Consider the following 18,419-nt stretch of genomic DNA (forward strand, 5'->3'; position numbering starts at 1 on the left):
CATGGAAGGGATGGTTTACCATTTAGGTATCATCCCTCTGGAGTATGCAATGCTTTGAATCTATTTGTTTAAGGACATTTCTTGAAATAGTTATTTTCAGTGACAACTCCGATGTGTGCAGACATGTTTACACAGCGTCCAATTAAGGTGCAGTAGAAATGATTATCTCTCCATTTCACAATTAAATAAATGTCATATAAGGTACACTTCAGTCAAAAAATCAAGGAAGCAAAAGTACTATAAATATTAATATTTTATTACAAAATAACACATTGTGCATCTGAGTTGCACACACATAACGCTTTTATAAAATAGATATCCAATAATTCTAATAAATTAAATACATATTTCTAAGACTACCATCTGTACACAGTGTAACATTCTGTGATGCCACAATAGCAGAGCACCGTTCTTCTTTAGTGTCTTCACGCATTCAGGCGTCTCATCCATCACATGTCTGCATGAGATGACCACTTTCTCCACGATGTGTGAGAGGGATTCCCTGCAACGATGGTGGTAACAAGGGGACAATGGAGTCCACGAAGAACTGGTCCTTCCCCTCCCTTCCTCCCTTATGGAAATGTTCCCTTTTTAGGGTCCACAATCAGGGTGCATTTTCTGCAAGTTTAACCAGATATGCTTCTCACTTAGCTGTAGTAGTGACATTCATGTTTACCTTCCATTTTATATCAGAAAAGGTGTCTACAGTATCCTTTGTGGTCAGGGTTTTAATCAAAATCAAAATCTAGGTACCTTCTTGAAGCCCCAATATTTTTGAAGGACCTGCTTCTGTGCATCTCCGGTGAACAGTGTGTAGGGACGAACAATTTGTAAAGTGCACTAAGTGTAGTTATAATTGTTTTCATTATTACATAACACACAACTGTCAGATAGAACCGAGCGTCCTCGAACACCATGATCAGCAGAATACACCTATGCCTGTCAGGAGCCTCAGCAGTCTCCTGGAACTCGTCTCTCAGTTACCCGTTCAGTAACCAGTAACCTTCTGAATTCTCTTCCCAACACAGCACTTCTGTGATTGCAATTTCCATTCTTTTCTTGTAAAACACATACAAACTAAAAACAAACATCTAATGTATGTTACGAGACCAAATCCCACGGGGATGAAACAATATTGAATTTCCAAAACATCCTTGGTTCGCTTACTTCGTTCCCTGCAAATTCACTAGCTGTCTAGTTGACACCGATCTTTTCTTGGTTGTAGTGATCAACAAACATAATGTATGATTCACAGACAGCAGTATAAAATAGCGATTCTATGTTATAAAGTTGATTGCATTCATCCCCTGTCTCTTAAAGGGTTAAAGCATTGGTTGTGCACTAGGATTAGGAGGTGCACGTACACATCTTGCCGATCCATTTGTTTTGACTAACATAGCCCATTTTTCCAAACCCTTGCCCGGGCAAAACATGCCCTTTGCCCACCTCCTCTACCATTAAATGTATGATTGGTAAAATATTTGATTTATCTTCTTAGTGTCCTCATTCCAAGGCAAGTTTCTTTCCAGCTCAAGTCCTCAATTTTTGGGGAATAATCTGGAATGCCAAGAGCCAGGGAGCACATGAAATCATTGATTGTGAGGGTGAACTTTGCATGGCTTTCTGGAAACAGCTTATATTTTCCTCCAGTGAAGTTCCAATAGAGAAGGATGCTTTGAGTCCTCCATGGAATAACTTGCGGAACGCTCTAAACTGTAGGAGCCAGAAATATGCCTCTTAAGAAAGATTTGAGTTTCACCCAAGGGACCATAGACAAGAGAAAGCAGCCAGAACACAAGTCATTTGGTCATCAATTGTGTGATCAAGTTGTATATGTGTATGAGCTTCGACGTTTCGTACCGGGACCCACAACAAAATTCATCTTGTCAACAAGATATGTAGTTCTTATGGGAGCTGTGATCCACTTGATAGACTGATTGCTTCATTGATCTCTGTTGCTCAGATATGGCCGAAGCACCATTCAATCTTCCCCCTTATGGTTGGCTTTCTCCTGTGAAAAGAAGGTTGTAACATTTAAGAATATGGTCTATCATAACCTTCCCATTTATCTACATCGCTTCTTATTGGGTTCCTCTGCTGCCTATACACCTAAACTGAATATATCACTGTGACTTCAGAAATGTTCAATGGTTCACCTAGAAAGCAGATAGCGGGCCAACGCAACTTCAACTGAGAAAGCATTTTATATGACCATATCCCTCAGGTGATGTTACCCCAGGTGGCCACATAAAGCGGCAAAGAAGATGACATCAATTAAAACCTTGGAGTGCCTTATGCTGTAGGCTTCTGAATACCAATAACAATACTGGCAAGTCTACTTTGACCCCAATGGTACCCTCGCCTATGCTTCAATACTTTCTCCAACATATGGTTCACTTGCCTTTTGTGTTCCATTAATGTTTCAGTTTGCAGCCCTCTCCCGACCATAAGCATCCACCATAGAGAATTGTTTGCTAAATTCGTCTTTACTAGGCTTAATGAGTGGGTCGCGGCGGCAGGGATTTTGGCTGAAACTCAGGGAGGTTTTCACTCTGGACTGGGTACGAGATAGCAAACATTTAATCTATACCCCCTAGTGGCAAAATACTCTTACCTGTATAAAGCACCAATGTATTTGGCTTTTATGGATAGCTCAACCATCTTTGACATAGTTAATAGGGCGAGTCTTTGGGCAGTCTTAGAAGGATTAAAAATATCCCTGCATCTTTTAGCAGTGATAAAGCTTCTACATTTCGAAACACAGGCAGCTGTTCGCTTTTGGCTCATGGGCAGGTGTACTCAGTACTTCAACATATAGTAGGGGTGTGAAGCAGGGGTGTGTTCTGGCACCACTTCTGTTCAACCTCTACACCAACGTGTTGGAGTCTGAGTTGAAGGCTATGCGCGCTGATGTTCCCATGATTGCTGGCACATGTACTCCAGGAATGAGCTATGCAGATAATGTTGTGTTAGTAGCCAGGACGCCAAAAGCACTGCAGGCCGTTATTAGCAAATATTCCAAATTCGTGGGATCAAGAGACTTAGAAGTCAATGCCATTAGGTTCAAGGTAATGATGATTGGGGAGAAACAATTATCTTCTTTTCTCTTTTTTCAGAATAACATTAGACTTGAGCAGGTGGACCACTTTAGTTATGTGGGTGTGGTATTTGCAAATAAATGGTATGGGAGGGACCACCTATCCAAAGCAAACTCAATCCATGGGTCAGATATGCAGTGCCGATAATAGCACCGCAAACTCTTTAGGTTATCAGTCCATTGCAACTACTTTGAAAATGTATTGGGCAAAACCTTGTGTGATAGCATTGTATGGTGCTGAGGCCCTGGGATTTGAGGACACACACTTAATTCAACTAAAGGAGGAGGCCTTTAATAGACACCTCCTCAAACTCCCGCGTTTGCCCTGCTTTTTGCCATGCACTCAGAACTGAACCATCCCTTTGTAAGTGACAAGCTCAGGTTAAGACCTATTTGCATGTGGTTATCAGTGTGGACCAATCCAGAGGCTGGTTTGTCCCAAAATATCACCATAAAATCTTGAAGGATCTTAAGGTGAGACAAACCTACATAGCATCCCATTGGATAAACTAATTATGGAAGACTCTGACGAAAGTAGATGCAGGAGAACTGTTTACGGACCTGAGTACCATTTCTAAAAACGATCTTGGGCTTATTACTGGGAAATTAAAATGCATATGGGACATAGAGAGGAGAGAAAAGGAACTCCAAAACAGTCGAACAGGAAGTATGTCACTATTTCTATCCCAGGCCAAAGGATGCGCTATTTGGACCCGATTGCTTCTCACGATAGTAGGTCCCTCATAACTCGCCTTAGGTTTGGTTTTCTTCTGAGTGTAAAGGTATCCAATTGGAGAATACATACATCACCTCAAAGGTTGGCCTGCCCAAAGTGCCAGTGTAGAGGAGGTTTTCTTTAACAAACCCCCTCAACCCATACGAGTACAGACTATGACACAGGGGGCAGCATCCAGCAAGCACGGAAACATGTAACATGGCTCACCTCGCTGTTTTCTCCTCAGATTTGCTCAACAATGCTCTGATATACCCCAGAAGAATCATCCAGACTCTGGCAGCTGCTGCAATACAATAAACACAGCTATTACCTCACTGCTGTTTGAACACGAACTGCTCATAAAGAGTCATGTAAAGGCTGCATACTTAATTAAGTTCTTGTTCCAACTTACCTTGAAGGTCTAAATTTCTTTCCTGAAAAGAGAATAAAAAAATGAAACATTAGCTATTACTCCCATGATTCAATTCATTGACGGACACTCCCACAATGGTAAGGAGAGCACAGGGAACATGGCGCCTACCCCATGGGTCTGCAACCTGCAGCTCTCCAGGGGCTATGACTCCCATGATCCCTCACCACTGCCTAGGATTGCTTGGGTTGATGGGCATGGTAGCCTAAAACATCTGGCGTGTCAGTGGTTGCATATCCTGGGGGAAGGCCATAGCATGGCCGGATTTAAAATGGGCACATACCAAGGGTTGCAAATGCCTAGGGGGCGCTACATTCACTTCTTCGTCCCTCCCCCGGAAATGCTGCAATGGGTGACATAAATGGCTCATTTTAATGGTAGTGAACCAAGTGACTCCATGAGCTTGGGAAATCTGGCAGTGAGCCGGGCCATTTTTTCTCAACAGGCATGGATGCAGCAATCGGAGCAAGTGGATAAGGCGGTGGCACCAGAGCCAGTGGGCAAGCAGAGGTGCCAGGTGCAAGAAGCACTGGAAGAAACAATGGGTCTAGAGGAGCTACATGGTTAATTCTGGGGTTGCGTGAAACAGACTCACGGTCTGGCTGAAGCCAGCACTGGGGCTTCTCCAACTCTAAGGACGAGCTGAGGTTAGACTGAGAGGCTCTTCCACAGCGCGTTCTGAGAGTTGCATTATTTGTGGATCAGTAGAAGGAACCAAGGAGATAACAAGATAAAGTGAGGGGTGGCCAGGGACGTTGGGAGAGCAGTAAGTGAGGCCAGTTTCGGGTGTAATGAGGGTTTTCTGTCCGTATCTACTACTATGTAGGCTCAGCATAACTCAGGAATATGCCTCACCTGTCTTCCTCAGTCGCTTCACGAGCCAGACAAGAAGGGATCCCGCAGAAAGTAAGGAAGTCCCGGTGGCCGCTACTCCAACTGCTACATAAACATCCGATTCGTCCACTGCTGAAACAAGAAGGTGTATCATGAGATCACAGTTTCCGGCTGTTTTTTTCCTTTCGAGCTTGTACTAATTATTATATTTGAAAAACGATTGCAGTCTGTCACATTAGATGACGGGTATATCATACCTTCACATGTTGGCGGTGAAGCGGTCCAGAGACCTGTTGCGCTGCACTCCAAGGTGTCCGAGCCCATCAGTGTGTGTCCTTTGGTGCACTCATACTTGCACTCTGCAGCATATCTGAAGTCTCCAAAAGGATGAGAGCAGTTCACGAGGCCTTTGTCTGGCACGGGGAGTGCTTCACACTGCACAGCTGTAATGAATAAAACACAAAGGACCTCATGTTATGACGCTCTGGGCGAAGAACACGGCTTAGGGCCTGTGCGTTCTCAATGTTCCCACTCTCTCAAGATAAAACTGAAGCAGATATCACTCCAATGCTGTGCTTTACTCCCCCTCATGATTCCATAATGCTGTTTTTTCCTGTATTTTGTGTATGGCATGGAAATTCTAGGATTGATTATCCTCCCTTGTGCCAAATATTACTGCAGAAAAATGTTCATAAACAAATGGTGGCTTGTTTCTTTACGATAAAGCTCGCAAAGATGGAGAAAACAAATGATGTGGCTTCGTTTTTGCCCAGCACTGAATGGAATGACTTTGCTGGAATCGTTGGAGGTTGGAATATGGCACAGGTTAGGTCATGTGGTCATTTCCCCATTAAGGCCAGCAGCCCACAATGCAAAATGAGAATGCCATTATATGTTTTATTTTTGGCCACCACCAATTCTGTGTGGGATATAACAACGTAGGTGGCTGTTATTAAAGGTTGTGACAATAGTTGAAACCAATGTATACAGAACCACTATATAGAGCACAAATGACAGGACATCAAATGTGTGGATTTGCTACGATAAGGGTCTTCAACCTTTTCATTAATTCATTTATTTAATCATTAATTTAATCTTTTATAACGCGCTTAATACTGGACTAAGCGCAGGACCGGGATTTGAACCTGTGTTGGGCCGCATTGTTTGGCTTCCGATACAGACGTGTTGCCCCTACACTATCCTCCTTCCCCCAAAACGTTGGCTTTCCTGATGTTTTGGACTGCAACTCCCGCCAACCCCAGCCAGCATAGTCAATACTGAGAGGGGGGTCTACAAAGATTCCATACCTTGGCAGGTTGGTGCTTGAGCGGTCCAAAGTCCTTCTGAGGAGCATCGGAGGAGTGGTGTGCCGATTAACGAAAAGCCTTCATTGCAGCGGAACGAGCAGCTGGACTTGTAAGCAAACATCCCACGAGCATGCATGCAGTCCATGTTACCATGCTCTGGCTTCTGTATGGTAGCACAGGTCACAGCTGGAAAACACATGCGCATTTCTTTTGAGTTTTTTTTTTTTGTACTGCACATCATGCCACTAATGGCCACTTCAGAATGCAAAGAACAGGACAGGTAGGTGGTGCAGGTGAGTGGGAGCAGCAGGTAACATTCCCACATCCTTCAATACCAGGACTTTCCCCACAGGCATAACACTTTGTTATACAGTGACTAGAGGGACCAAACAATTATTCAAAAACACAAGGTTGTCGCTTGGAAATTAACATTGTCCAATAATACAGGCCTAGGAGAACATCAATATGGCGTTCAAATTACCTTCACATCTGGGTGCTTCTTCTGTCCAGTGGCCTGCTGCGGTGCAGTGCAGCCTCTGGGATCCAGCCAGCACAAAGCCCTCATCGCAGCTGAAGTGACAGGTTAAGTTGCGTCGGCCATCTTGATCCAGCTCTGCACAGCTCATGGCACCATACCCGGGTGCGCTCAGTGGCTCACACTTCACAGCTGTGAAGGAAGTTCAGAATAGCACTTAGCCCACAAATGAAGCATCAACCACGTCATAGCCCATGCACTTGGAATGTGATCTCAGTTTTGATCTGGCTAGAAGTATGAGCCCCTAATTTAAGTGGATGACTTGGTGGCCAATCAAATATCAAGCTAAAAGCTAACTTCTGCTGCCACTTGATCCCTATTGACCCAACGTGTTTCCTGTTTTTACAGCAGGGATCTGCTTTATGGCAAACACTGGTTGCAGAAGGTAGGGGAAATGATGTGTTTGCAGTGTTGGCAGCAAATTTGTAGGAGTTGCAGGGGGCTTAGGTGGGTGGCTCCCAGATATCGCCCCAATCAGAAGACAAAACTACAAAAATAGTCATTGCTACTACCTTCAGCCCACACTTTGGTACGGGATATGCTAGTCCCTCAAATTGTTATTGTCAATAATTGTCTGGTTCATGATCTCAATGTTTTGTATAAGCTTAAGATTTGTAAAATTTTTGTTTTACCCTTACTACATCAACTCAAGGTCTATTACATAGCACTGTCTTCAGATGTTAAATCTCTTTACAGACCTTTGACAGGATTTTTATGGTGATACGAAGAGGGGGTTCCTACCTTCACACTTGGGGACGTCCTCTGTCCACACGCCCTGTGCAGTACACTGCAGACTTGCTGGCCCGGTCAATGTGTAGCCCTCATGGCAGGTGACGTCACAGGTTGAGGCATAGGAGAAATCTCCACCTGAACCACTGCAGCTCACTATGCCGTGTTCAACCGTCTTCACCTCTTCACATTTTACAGCTGGAAAATACAAATATCATGTTAACATGGAGGGCAACCACCAAAGAGCGTACGCAACTCTGTAGAGCCATGTGGAGGCTGCAGTCGCAAGCCAGTGTACCAGGGAGGGCCGATAACGCAGGGTTTGGGTACGTAGCGTGGGTTCATAACAACCTAAATGCTCCTTTCAGAAACAACAAGAACAAAACTTTCTCAAAGTATTCTTATTTTATCATTCGACTATATTCGAGTATTTTGAAAAGCGCGAGCCAACCGGTTTTGAGGAGGAGTGGAGCTTCACAAGATGGCCATACATTTTATGAAACATGGTAGTGGTGTGGTACCACGCTGGGGCTCTGGGAATATATATATGTTTAGGTCAAGGAAAGAGAAGTCTGGCAAGTCTGTAGTGATCAACTACACATCTCATCCTACTATGTGCCCGTCATTGTTAAGTAGTTTTTATTAAGCTGATTCCAGGTTAAAAAAATGGATGGTTGTGCTATTAATAAAATAGCACATTTGTCAGTACCTGGTACAAATTCCAATTCCAGTTCACCAGTTACACATGGTTTCTACTGAATCCGGCATATGCATTTTTGGACACCTGTTGTACTAGACTCGAGAAAATTATAGAATATAATTCAGTCTTAGAAGTGGTTATTAATGTCCAATGATGTCTATTGATTTGATGTGCTCTTTTTGCTTAGCCATTAGAATTACTCTTGTTTTTACATATATCTTTGTCCACAATACCACAAGCTTCAACTGGATCCAGCGCAAACCATTTTCAAATGGTCAACTGGAATGTCCTTCTTTGCAGGTTTTAATGGTGGCATTAAAACTGGATCCTTACCTTCGCACTTGGGAACTTGTGCCGTCCACTCGCCCTGCACTGTGCACTGTAGACTTGTCGCCCCGGTCAACCTGTAGCCCTCGTCGCAGGTGAACTCACAGTTTGCATTATAGGAGAACTCTCCATTTGAAACGCTGCAGGCCACTGTGCCGTGCTCAATCATTTTCACATCCGGACATTTTACAGCTGGAAAACACAAACGTATTCTTATCACGGGATGCACACACCAGAGATACATTTGAGAAAACACTGTGGAGTTCTGTGAAGAAAACAGTCCAAACCATAGTAAACAGAGAAGACGGACCGGATGGGGCCTGTCAGCTTGGATAACAAGTCAGTTATATAAACAATGTTGTCTCCGAAAGACATAACTTTCCCCGTGTTTTGTTTAGCATTTTATTTCAAGTTTTGTATTACATAAACCAACGCATTAATACGCATTAATGTTGCAAATGTTAATAAGATTGGTATTTTTTTTTTTTATGAAGGAAATCCTTTTATAGCATATGCGTTTGATAGTACATATTTTCGGAACATAAGTGTTATGAAATGCTGCAGGGCTTTTTGCATGAGTAGCTCACAGTATGGGTTGGGAGTAGCGAGGACTCCCCATACATAGAATCTTGAAATGAAGAATTTGAGGTCAAGGAAAGAGAAAAGGTGTAGATATCTGTCATCACAAGAGAATTTTAAAGTTGAAACCGAGTATAACCAATTAATATTGCCTGTGGTGAAAAAAACAGCTAAATCTAAATTGCTGGTCAGGGGGATTTTGGACATCTATTGATGATATACGGAAAACCCTTGTAGATTCCAGTTGAACCTTGGAACTAGCTGTTGGTGGCCAACGGTGTCAATGGATCTTAGCTGGCGTTTTTATTTAACCGGTAAAATGTGCCTTGTTTTTTCTGCTAGGCCTAAATAGTACAATGCCCAAATTACCATGTTCTTTAACTGACCCTGTAGCCGCCTGTGCGACTGGCCTACAAGAACTTGCACCAAGGGTGCGCCCTCTCTTTGCAGATTGTCATCTCCCTTGGACAGCTTAAAATCAGAGGATTTGCAGAATAATCATAAAAGCAGATTCTTACATTCACACTTGGGAACTTGGTCCGTCCATTCACCCTCCGCAGTGCACCTCAGACCCGCTGACCCAGACATGGCGTAACCCTCATCGCAGGCGAAATCACAGGTCGCGTTATAGGAGTATTTTCCATATGAACCACTGCAGGTCACGGTGCCGTGTTCCACCATTGTCACCTGGTCACACTGTACAGCTGGAAAACACAAATTATATTTTTAACATGGATGACAAACTCCACAAAAGAGTGGGCCAATCTCTTCAGAGTCTTATGGAGGCTGCAACCATACCGGTGGCAATCTGAGAGGACAGATCGGTTGGGAGTTGGGCATGCAAGCGTGGCCGGATGGGGCAAAGTCTTCAATCACAGAAGATTTTAGTCTAGCACTGCGTGGGCACCTAAAGGGCAGTTTGTGCAAAAATGGGTGACCACATGGAAGGACTGTGTAAGGAAAATGTAGTGACCAGACCACACACCAGTAACACTCATAGTGATCAAAAGGCTCCCAACAGAAGAGCAAGGCTCCTAGAACCCAGAAGATGCTACAAACACACATCATGTGCTGCCAACCTGATGCAGGAAGAAAGGCAGCTAGAGTCTAGAAAGCATCTCTGCCTGTGCCCAGCAGTCTTTTTACCTTCACACTCTGGCTGATTGCCATCCCATTCTCCAGAGGCCCCGCACTGCAGCCGGTCAGATCCCGTCATCACAAATCCCTTGTCGCAGGCGAAGTTGCAGGTGGAATTGACCATGAAGTCCCCGAGCGGGTGAGAGCAGTTCATGACCCCCTGGGCTGGATCCTCCAGGACGTTGCATTTCATCACTGCAGCCAAAAGAGAGAAACCATTAATTACCCTATCTGGGCCACAGCAGTGGTGTAGCCACTTGTACCTTTGCTATGGTAACTTGATCGCCAAGCCGGTAGACGTTACCTTGACATTCGGGCATGGCCGCCGTCCATCTTCCAGAAGATGTGCACTGCACAGTGTCCAATGAGTTTAAGGCGTAGCCTTCCACACACGCGATCTGACAGGAAGAATTGTAGCTGAATTCCTGCACTGGGTGATTGCAGTTCAGAAAGCCATTCCTGGGTGCCTCCAGAGGCTCACATGGCATCACTACAAGGTGGAGAAACATAGCCATTATTGCCAATCGCCCAAACTCTACAGTTTACAGTACGAAACTAACCAACTATGCGGCATCATTTATAAAAGGGTCCTCAAAGCCAGGTCCCAACATGCTATGTCCCACCCAAGAAGAGGTAAGTAGCCACAGGTTCTCACCGTGCTGACATTCCGACCCGTAGAATCCTTCATAGCACTGGCAGGTGTGGTTGTCAATGGTTTCTACGCATTTGCCGTTGCCGCTACATGAGGCTGCGTGGCAGGAGGCTGCAGAAAGAAAAATAGGAGATTTCCTCGTTAGCAAATCATTCGTTTGCAATCTGCTGAGTCCACAGGTGCTCAGATGTGGGGTAAACAACCGCTAATCATACATAAGCAGGGTATCGTGGAACGTGAAAGGTTCTGCCTACAGCTACTCAATGACCCTCAAGGTGACTTGCCATTTTCTGGTTATGTATAAAGTGGGGGGGTACTTTAATAATTACATTGCATACTATCCTGCTCTCCTCTGCCATTAGGAACAGCCTATGTGTCCCCACACACAGCCGCACAAATATGTAACATACCCAATTATGGCATACAGTGTGTGTGTGGGGGGATAATACTCGAGTCAGGTTGTGCCATGAAACAAATGCCATATCATATAAGTTTGTACTTTGCATAATGGGAGCATCTTTGAAGACTTGCATCAGGGTTATGCAACCCTTGGCTCTCCAGATGTTTCAGACCACAACTCCCATCAGCCCTGCCCAGCTTAATCAATGGTGATTACAGAAGTTGTAGTTCAAAGCATTTGAAGATCCACAGGTTGCAGATCTCTGCTCTGCATCAACCTGTGTGCCAGTTGGTATGGCTCAATTATACAAAAGTCACGTGGCCCCTGAGCAATCTCAGGGGCCATTTCAACTTTATGGATCAAATACACACTGCGTCATTGGTGTAATTCGACTCACAGCAAGGCAGGGAAGGATAGAAGAAAGGTCAGAGAGTGCCAGAGTCACACTGGACAGTGCTGGGTGGTGGGGGCGTCTACGCCCATCCCACCCACAGCACGAAGGATCTTAAATAGAGAAGTGCCCCAACTATGGCATCCTCTTGACTCAGAAGGACAATTTATGTTTGTGAATGTACCTGTATAGCACAAAGCAACCTTCTTTTTCCTGCACGATTCGTCGTTCCACTTGCTGGGGTCCCGCCTCCTCTTGATGTAGATCTCCACGCAGTCCTCGTTGTTCTTTTTGTTGTTGGGTTCGTTGTCCGCCCAGTTCTTTGCCTCCTCCGTCAGGGCCTTGTTGGTGCCCACCCAGGTCCACTGGTTCCTGATCTTCCTGATGCCAATCCAGTAGTAGGTGGGAGTGAAAGGCAAGATCTCGTTCAGGTGCTCATTCTCCTCTCGGTTCTGGATAGCCACCATGTCTGTGTAGTGGGCGCGACACCATTGCCTAGCTTGTGTATAGTTCATAGTGGCATTGGAGTAGTGGTACGTCCAGCTATCTACTTGTGAAAACATTACAAGCCCTGGAAGAAAAGATGAGTCATGTCATTAATTAAGGCAATCAATACACCACAAGTATTAATTAAGGGCCCTTTTATGTTAAAACACTTCAATGCTTTAAATACAAATCTTGTATTGTGATCATTAGTTTGCAAGTAGTCTTTTTGTATGTTTGTGTGTGCTTTTACGAGCATGTGCTGTTGGTGTGTATGTTTCTGTGCATGCACAAGAATTGTATGTTACGTATGTGTGTGTGTGTGTGTGTGTGTGTGTGTGGGTGTGGGTGTGTGTGTGTGTGTGTGTGTGTGTGTGTGTGTGTGTGTGTGTGTGTGTGTGTGTGTGAACATGTGTGTGTGAACATGTGTGTGTGTGTGTGAACATGTGTGTGCATTATTGTGTGGCATGGACATTAGTGCTGAGCAGGAGTATGTGAGTAATGATGTGTGTGTGTTGTGCTGTGCATGCATATCTGGGTATAAACAACAGATTTGAGATTGTACTATTATGTAGTTTAGGATTTCACAGTATTTACAAGCGTGTGAATACGTGTGCGTGCGTGTTTGCGCAGGTGTGAGTGGGTATGTGTTTACTTAGGGCACAAAAAGAATCGCTCACCATAGCTGACGATGGACAAGATCCACAGGCCAATCATGTTTCTGGAGGTCAGTTGAGGTCTTCACCTGACGATGGTAGAGGCTGCAAGGAGAAGCAACTGCAGTTAGTGGCTATTCCTCAACACATAGATAACCATGGACATGGCAGGCACAAGTCGCCCAGTCGGAACCTTCCAACACTCTTTCACAAAACAATGGGCACGTTTGAGGTTTGTAGATAGGATGTGACCATCATGTTGAAAGCAGATTATGGTTCATCAGGACGAGAAGATCTTTTGTGGCGCTAACCTCCCGTTCCAAGGGCTGGCTGGCCACCCGAGTTAGCGGCCCGAGTGAAACGAATGCCAATGATGAGTGCCCCCATTCCAGCCGTGGGAATGGGGGGTCAATGCCATTAGCACCCGTCCAAAGGGCTTGGACAGGGCTAAATAAAAGTATTTTCCTACCGTGAACGGGACGCCTCCAGAGAGTGTCTCTCCAGCTGAGAATGCTCAGTCTCTAAACACGTATACATCTGTCTTAACAAAGGATTCAAAATAGGGGTATCAAGGATATCCCAGAAGCTCTGTGATCTCCCTAAAACTAAGAAGAAGGGTCCCACTTGAAGTCAAAGCCAAGCACTACTCATGTTCACCACAAATGATCTCCAGAAGAAAGAAGATCCATGTCCTGGGGGTCTGAGGATGCTGGGCTCTTCCTGGGGCCCTGAAAATGTACTGCTTCTGTTTCATACAAGTGAGGATTGTAGTAATTAAGTTTAAGTTCTTAAGCTTTTATTGAAGGAATGATGGCCTCTCTGCTATCCCGAAGCTCTTTAGGGCGGCGTCCATGCCGCTAAAAACATCCAGAAATCATTATAATGTGCTGGGGTCAAGAAGAGCCACTTTGCTTATTTTACTTTTTGAAATATGTGTTTAGATTATATACATATTTCTCCTTACCATCACACAGTAGTTAAAACAGTCAACATGTTTTGCAGCACGCATCATCTTGACCCATAACCTCATAACAACCAGGTTTGCAGTGAATAAACATTTCCCCATTGAACACCCCCCCATTCTCCTCTGTCACCCCTCTTCCCACCCTCAACAACCCCTTGTAACATTACTGTAACTCCAAATGTCCTTGTTCAGGGTGGGCGTAAATCCGGTGTCTACATTAGCTCATTAAGCATTTGTCCCCAATCCAATGTTTCCCCTTCACCCCCTTCTGAATGCACCCTTCCTCTCAGGATCTCGACCTCAGCCATCCCCCATTGCCGTGCCTCACCGCCCCAAGATTGCACTGCAGGGCCCTCTGGGCGTTTCCAGGATATCGCTACCCCACGGTTTGCCAAAGAAGAGCCACTTTAAGTGCAGTACTATAGATATTTTACACCAGTGCAAGTGAAATTAGCACATTGTCCCAGTGCAACAAATATTTCTTTCAATGCATTTTTGTATGTTTGCCCTAGTCCTAGCCCTTTGCCCTGGTGCAAGCAAGCTTTTAAAGAATGCACCTCATTATAAGGTTGCCGGTCTGGAAACAACGGTACCGGTAAGCTTGCCGGTACCGTTGTTTCCAGACCAGCAAACTACGAGTTCTGAGAGTGGGTGCCTTTTCGCCCACCAGGTCTGACCTGGCGGGCGGAACAGCACCCGCTCGCAGACCTTGACGGATGCACCGGCACCATTTATGAATGGTGCCGGTGCATACGGCCTCCCCATTCCCATCGAGTCCAATGGGACTCAACTGGGAATGGGGAGTAATATTGTCTAGCACCCGGCAATGAGGAATTACCGGGACGGCCGGGGCTGTAATGCCTCGATAAGCCCCTATTACCTGGTGCAGGAAAAAAAATGTCTCCAGCGGCAGCCGTGCCGGTATTTACCTCCACGGCTAGCGCCGGACTCATAATGAGGCCCAATACGTGTTTGCCCAACGGACGTTTTCCCATGGTGCTCATTGCACTTGCACAGGTGCAAAGTTTATGTAATACGACCACCTTACAAGTGAGCGTGCATTTACAATAAAGACTGTTTAGTACACATCTTAAAGGCAAAAAGGACGAGCATACTTGTCCTTGACACTTAAAGGGTTAAGCGAATCATAATTATACCACGGGTTTCTCACACAGTTTCAGGTTCCCAAGAATGTTAGCTTGGGTCTGCCCTCCAACCTTGAACACCTCCCAGACACGGGGAGCCCCCCCGCCGCCCCTCTGCACTGTCCCTGCACTTTTTTTTTCTATCCTACTCAAAGGATACCCTGAGGAGGGCCGTTTACATCCAGTCAATGGATCCCTCACTGTTTCCAAAATAAACGTGAACTGAAATAGAATCTGGAGGAGCAAACCCCATTGTAGCGAGGGAAGGGGGTCGACTCGTGTGATTTAAAAGTGCCGCATGTTGTCTGGCATCAGAACTCAACACATCCTCTCTGTCCCTGAGTCTCTACCAGCAAGGCGCCTGGCACCAGTGTGGATGCTTATATCATATGGAATGAAGCAAGCCGTGGTGTCCCCCTTCCGTGCTATTTATTTATTTATACGCTTATGAAGCGCACAAAACCCGTGGGCACCAAGGCGCATGAGAGGTTTGCATTATGTGTGCATACGGTGTGCTGAACATGAAATAAATGTGTTTCCGACGTGTCCTTTTATGTTGCTCGGAAAACATACAAACAATCTCATTCAGCTGTGCCCTAATGAACACATTTCCAGGTAACAGGTGTGCTCCGTTCCCTGTTGTGCAAGCAGCAACATTGGTGTAGAGTTAATTTGCCCAATTTTTTTACAAAAGGCAACGCTTAGATTATCTAGCCCCAGGTAGGCACACAAAGGAGAGGCACATCACACAACATTCTCTGCCAGGGCAGAGAGTGAAAAAAGATATTTTCACAAAAGCGTCGATCTTGCATATAGAATTCAAAACAAAAAAAAGTGTAACCGAGGTGTAGGAGGAGAGTTCCTGGCCACAAATGGGCAGACGAGCAGAGGATGGCCGTGCACCCCTACGGTGCTACTAGACCAGCTACTGTTCTATGGAAACCGGAACAAAGCCCCCTTCTAGCAGGACCCACTCTGGCCGAGATGGCACCGCACCTTCCAATGCATCCACGCTGTAAAGACTGCAGCAGAAGTCCTGCAGGATACTTACGGATTGCAGAGGGATTTCCTGGCTGCTGGTCAGTTGGCTGGGAAGGAGGTGCTGCTTTGTGTCCCCGCGCTGTGTTCCTCTCTCTGAAGCGCAGCCAGCGTGTCCTGGGATGTGTCCCTTCTGCCAGCTCCAGCCCCGGTCTGTATAGCCTGAGCAGCCGCCTCGGCTTCCTCGAAATTCCCATGACGCCGCCGCAGGGCCGCATGCAATGGGAGGACGCAGGCCACAGAAATTCCCCACCGGAGGAAAATTCCCAGAACTAGCCATGATGCCAAACTACACAAAAAATAGAATCTACATCCTTTCCCTTTCGGTGCAGTTTTAATGAATGTAGTACCGAGTAAATCATAATACATACAAGGCTGCCCTGCTATTATTTCATTGTATGGCCTAACAACTTTCATCCAATGGGAAGATGCCATTTAATATTTAAAAACAACATTTCTAATCTCATCCCATAGTTGCTTTTAGATTAATAATAATTTAGCATTTATATAGCGCTGCGAACCCTCAGGCATCTGAGCGCTGCTTATTATTGCCCACAGTGTGTGGTGCTCATTTATCAACCTCGGAAGCAAACCTGCGTCAGTAGGCTCTGCACAGATGTCAAAGTGAGCACTCTACTGGCTGTGCTATTGTTTGTATTGTATTGTTTATAAAAACTGACCCGTATCACTTTGCTGGGACTATAAATACACGAGATGCAAAATGTTTACTAATTATATGTTAACGACTTGAATAAAGTGCCAGTCTATTAAACAAGTCTATGCAAAAAGGACAGGCATACTCGTCCTTGTCACTTAAGGGGTTAAAGGTGCAAGTAACAAAAAAAAATACAAATGGCTATCACTAACCCATTTTTAAAACGTACGTTTGGGTATTTTGAGTAAAGGATCTGGTGGACGTGGGGGGGAGGGGTATGGGTAGGAAAAATGGTGGTTAAAGGGTGAACCAACCCCCTCGACGGCCCCGCCATTCATGCAGGGTCATTAGGGAAGTGGCAAAAAACGAGCACTGGCAAAGCCAACAGTTTTGACTTTTGTGTATAGATGGGATAGGTATTTGCCAGGTAAACCATAATGTTATTACCTGGCCATGAGATGGCAACAGCTGGAAAATGACTTGAGTACCAATTTCGGTTGGGTGATATTGTATGTAAATATGTGCTCTGTAAAGCACTTTGGATTAAGGCGATATATAAATAACACATCATTATCATTATCGTATGAGGTCCACGCCTTGCAAATGCCTCTCTAATACCTATATACAACCCTACAATGTTGTCTTTGCCAATGCTGGTTTTTATCAGGACTTTAATGTAAGGAACAGATGTGAGGACACACTTACTATATATACATCAAAGGCTCATTCAGGTTATGGCCAATGGCTTAGTTGCAGCTATTTTACAGCTTCAATTAAACCATCAATTCTCAGAACACTGCTCAGAAATAACACTGGCAGCCTGAATAAAACACAAAGTTTTATTTTACTGCATGACAGAGCTAGCTCAAAGAGATCTTAGAAGGGTCTGGTTTGGGCGGAGAAGGACGGGTGGTGGGAAGGAATGTCCATGGGAGTTCAACGGGTATGTAAAACCCAAACAGCACTAACAAGCTTGTGTCCCTCCACAAATCCCATCTGCTCCTAGATGTACTCCAATGCAATGTTTTTGGTTTATAGGTTGTGCTTTAGTGTCAGTTAATTGCCCAAACTAAAAAGTTAGCCCATATTCTTCTAATGCATATCAGGAATATAAAGGTCATCACACATGCCTACATCTCAAACACACACATACATGTGTTAGATTTGTTCTTAGAACCCATCGAGTAAGAATGTACACAGTGCAGTAACTGTCTGCATCACTATGCCTTGTAGACTTCTATATACATTTTTGAGTGGAAAATGGTGGACCATGTCAAAAGTGCCAGATAACACACTCTTGAGTTGAATCTCATACAGCAGTCACAGTGTATCCATGCTGACTGTCGTTGCATGGGGATCCTGTTGCGGAGAGTACCAGGTCTTGGCAAACTGGGGAACCAACAATGGACATTTGTGAGCATGAAACTCAGAGGTAATAACTGTCCATCAACCTTTCATTGACACGGTCTAATCCCAGTGCTCATTGAGGAAGCAAATACTGATTTAATTCGAAAATACTGCACATTTCTCAGGATTGGGATTATTTATCCAATATGAGTAATTTTGCTTATCTGGCTATGAGGAGCCTCCCGGCTCGTACCACTCCTTATCAATATCAGGGAGCACAGGATGGCTGTACAGATGA

At 44.9% G+C, this 18,419-nt stretch overlaps 1 protein-coding gene across 3 annotated transcripts; it reads right to left on the bottom strand.

Moving 5' to 3' along the window:
* Nucleotides 1-235: 235 nt before the first annotated feature.
* On the bottom strand, nucleotides 236-16,236 carry LOC138535441 (E-selectin-like). Of its 3 annotated transcripts, none has more exons than XM_069641296.1 (16): nucleotides 16,133-16,236; nucleotides 12,997-13,077; nucleotides 12,018-12,404; nucleotides 11,046-11,153; nucleotides 10,695-10,880; nucleotides 10,400-10,585; nucleotides 9,772-9,957; nucleotides 8,681-8,866; nucleotides 7,660-7,845; nucleotides 6,865-7,050; nucleotides 6,384-6,569; nucleotides 5,334-5,519; nucleotides 5,098-5,205; nucleotides 4,225-4,246; nucleotides 4,041-4,116; nucleotides 236-2,011 (listed from the first exon to the last, which is right to left on the bottom strand). In XM_069641296.1, the coding sequence occupies exons 2-15, from the start codon at nucleotides 13,031-13,033 to the stop codon at nucleotides 4,056-4,058; spliced, it is 2,211 nt and encodes a 736-aa protein (XP_069497397.1). In that variant the 5' UTR covers nucleotides 13,034-13,077; nucleotides 16,133-16,236; the 3' UTR covers nucleotides 236-2,011; nucleotides 4,041-4,055. The 3 variants fall into 3 exon arrangements, with proteins under 3 accessions (XP_069497397.1, XP_069497398.1, XP_069497396.1); XM_069641297.1 differs by having other exon boundaries at nucleotides 4,041-4,113; nucleotides 5,098-5,208; XM_069641295.1 differs by having other exon boundaries at nucleotides 5,098-5,208.
* Nucleotides 16,237-18,419: the final 2,183 nt, after the last annotated feature.

The sequence above is a fragment of the Ambystoma mexicanum genome, chromosome 1q, assembly GCF_040938575.1.
Source record: "Ambystoma mexicanum isolate Mex_15411 chromosome 1q, UKY_AmexF1_1, whole genome shotgun sequence".
NCBI classification, from domain to species: domain Eukaryota; kingdom Metazoa; phylum Chordata; class Amphibia; order Caudata; family Ambystomatidae; genus Ambystoma; species Ambystoma mexicanum.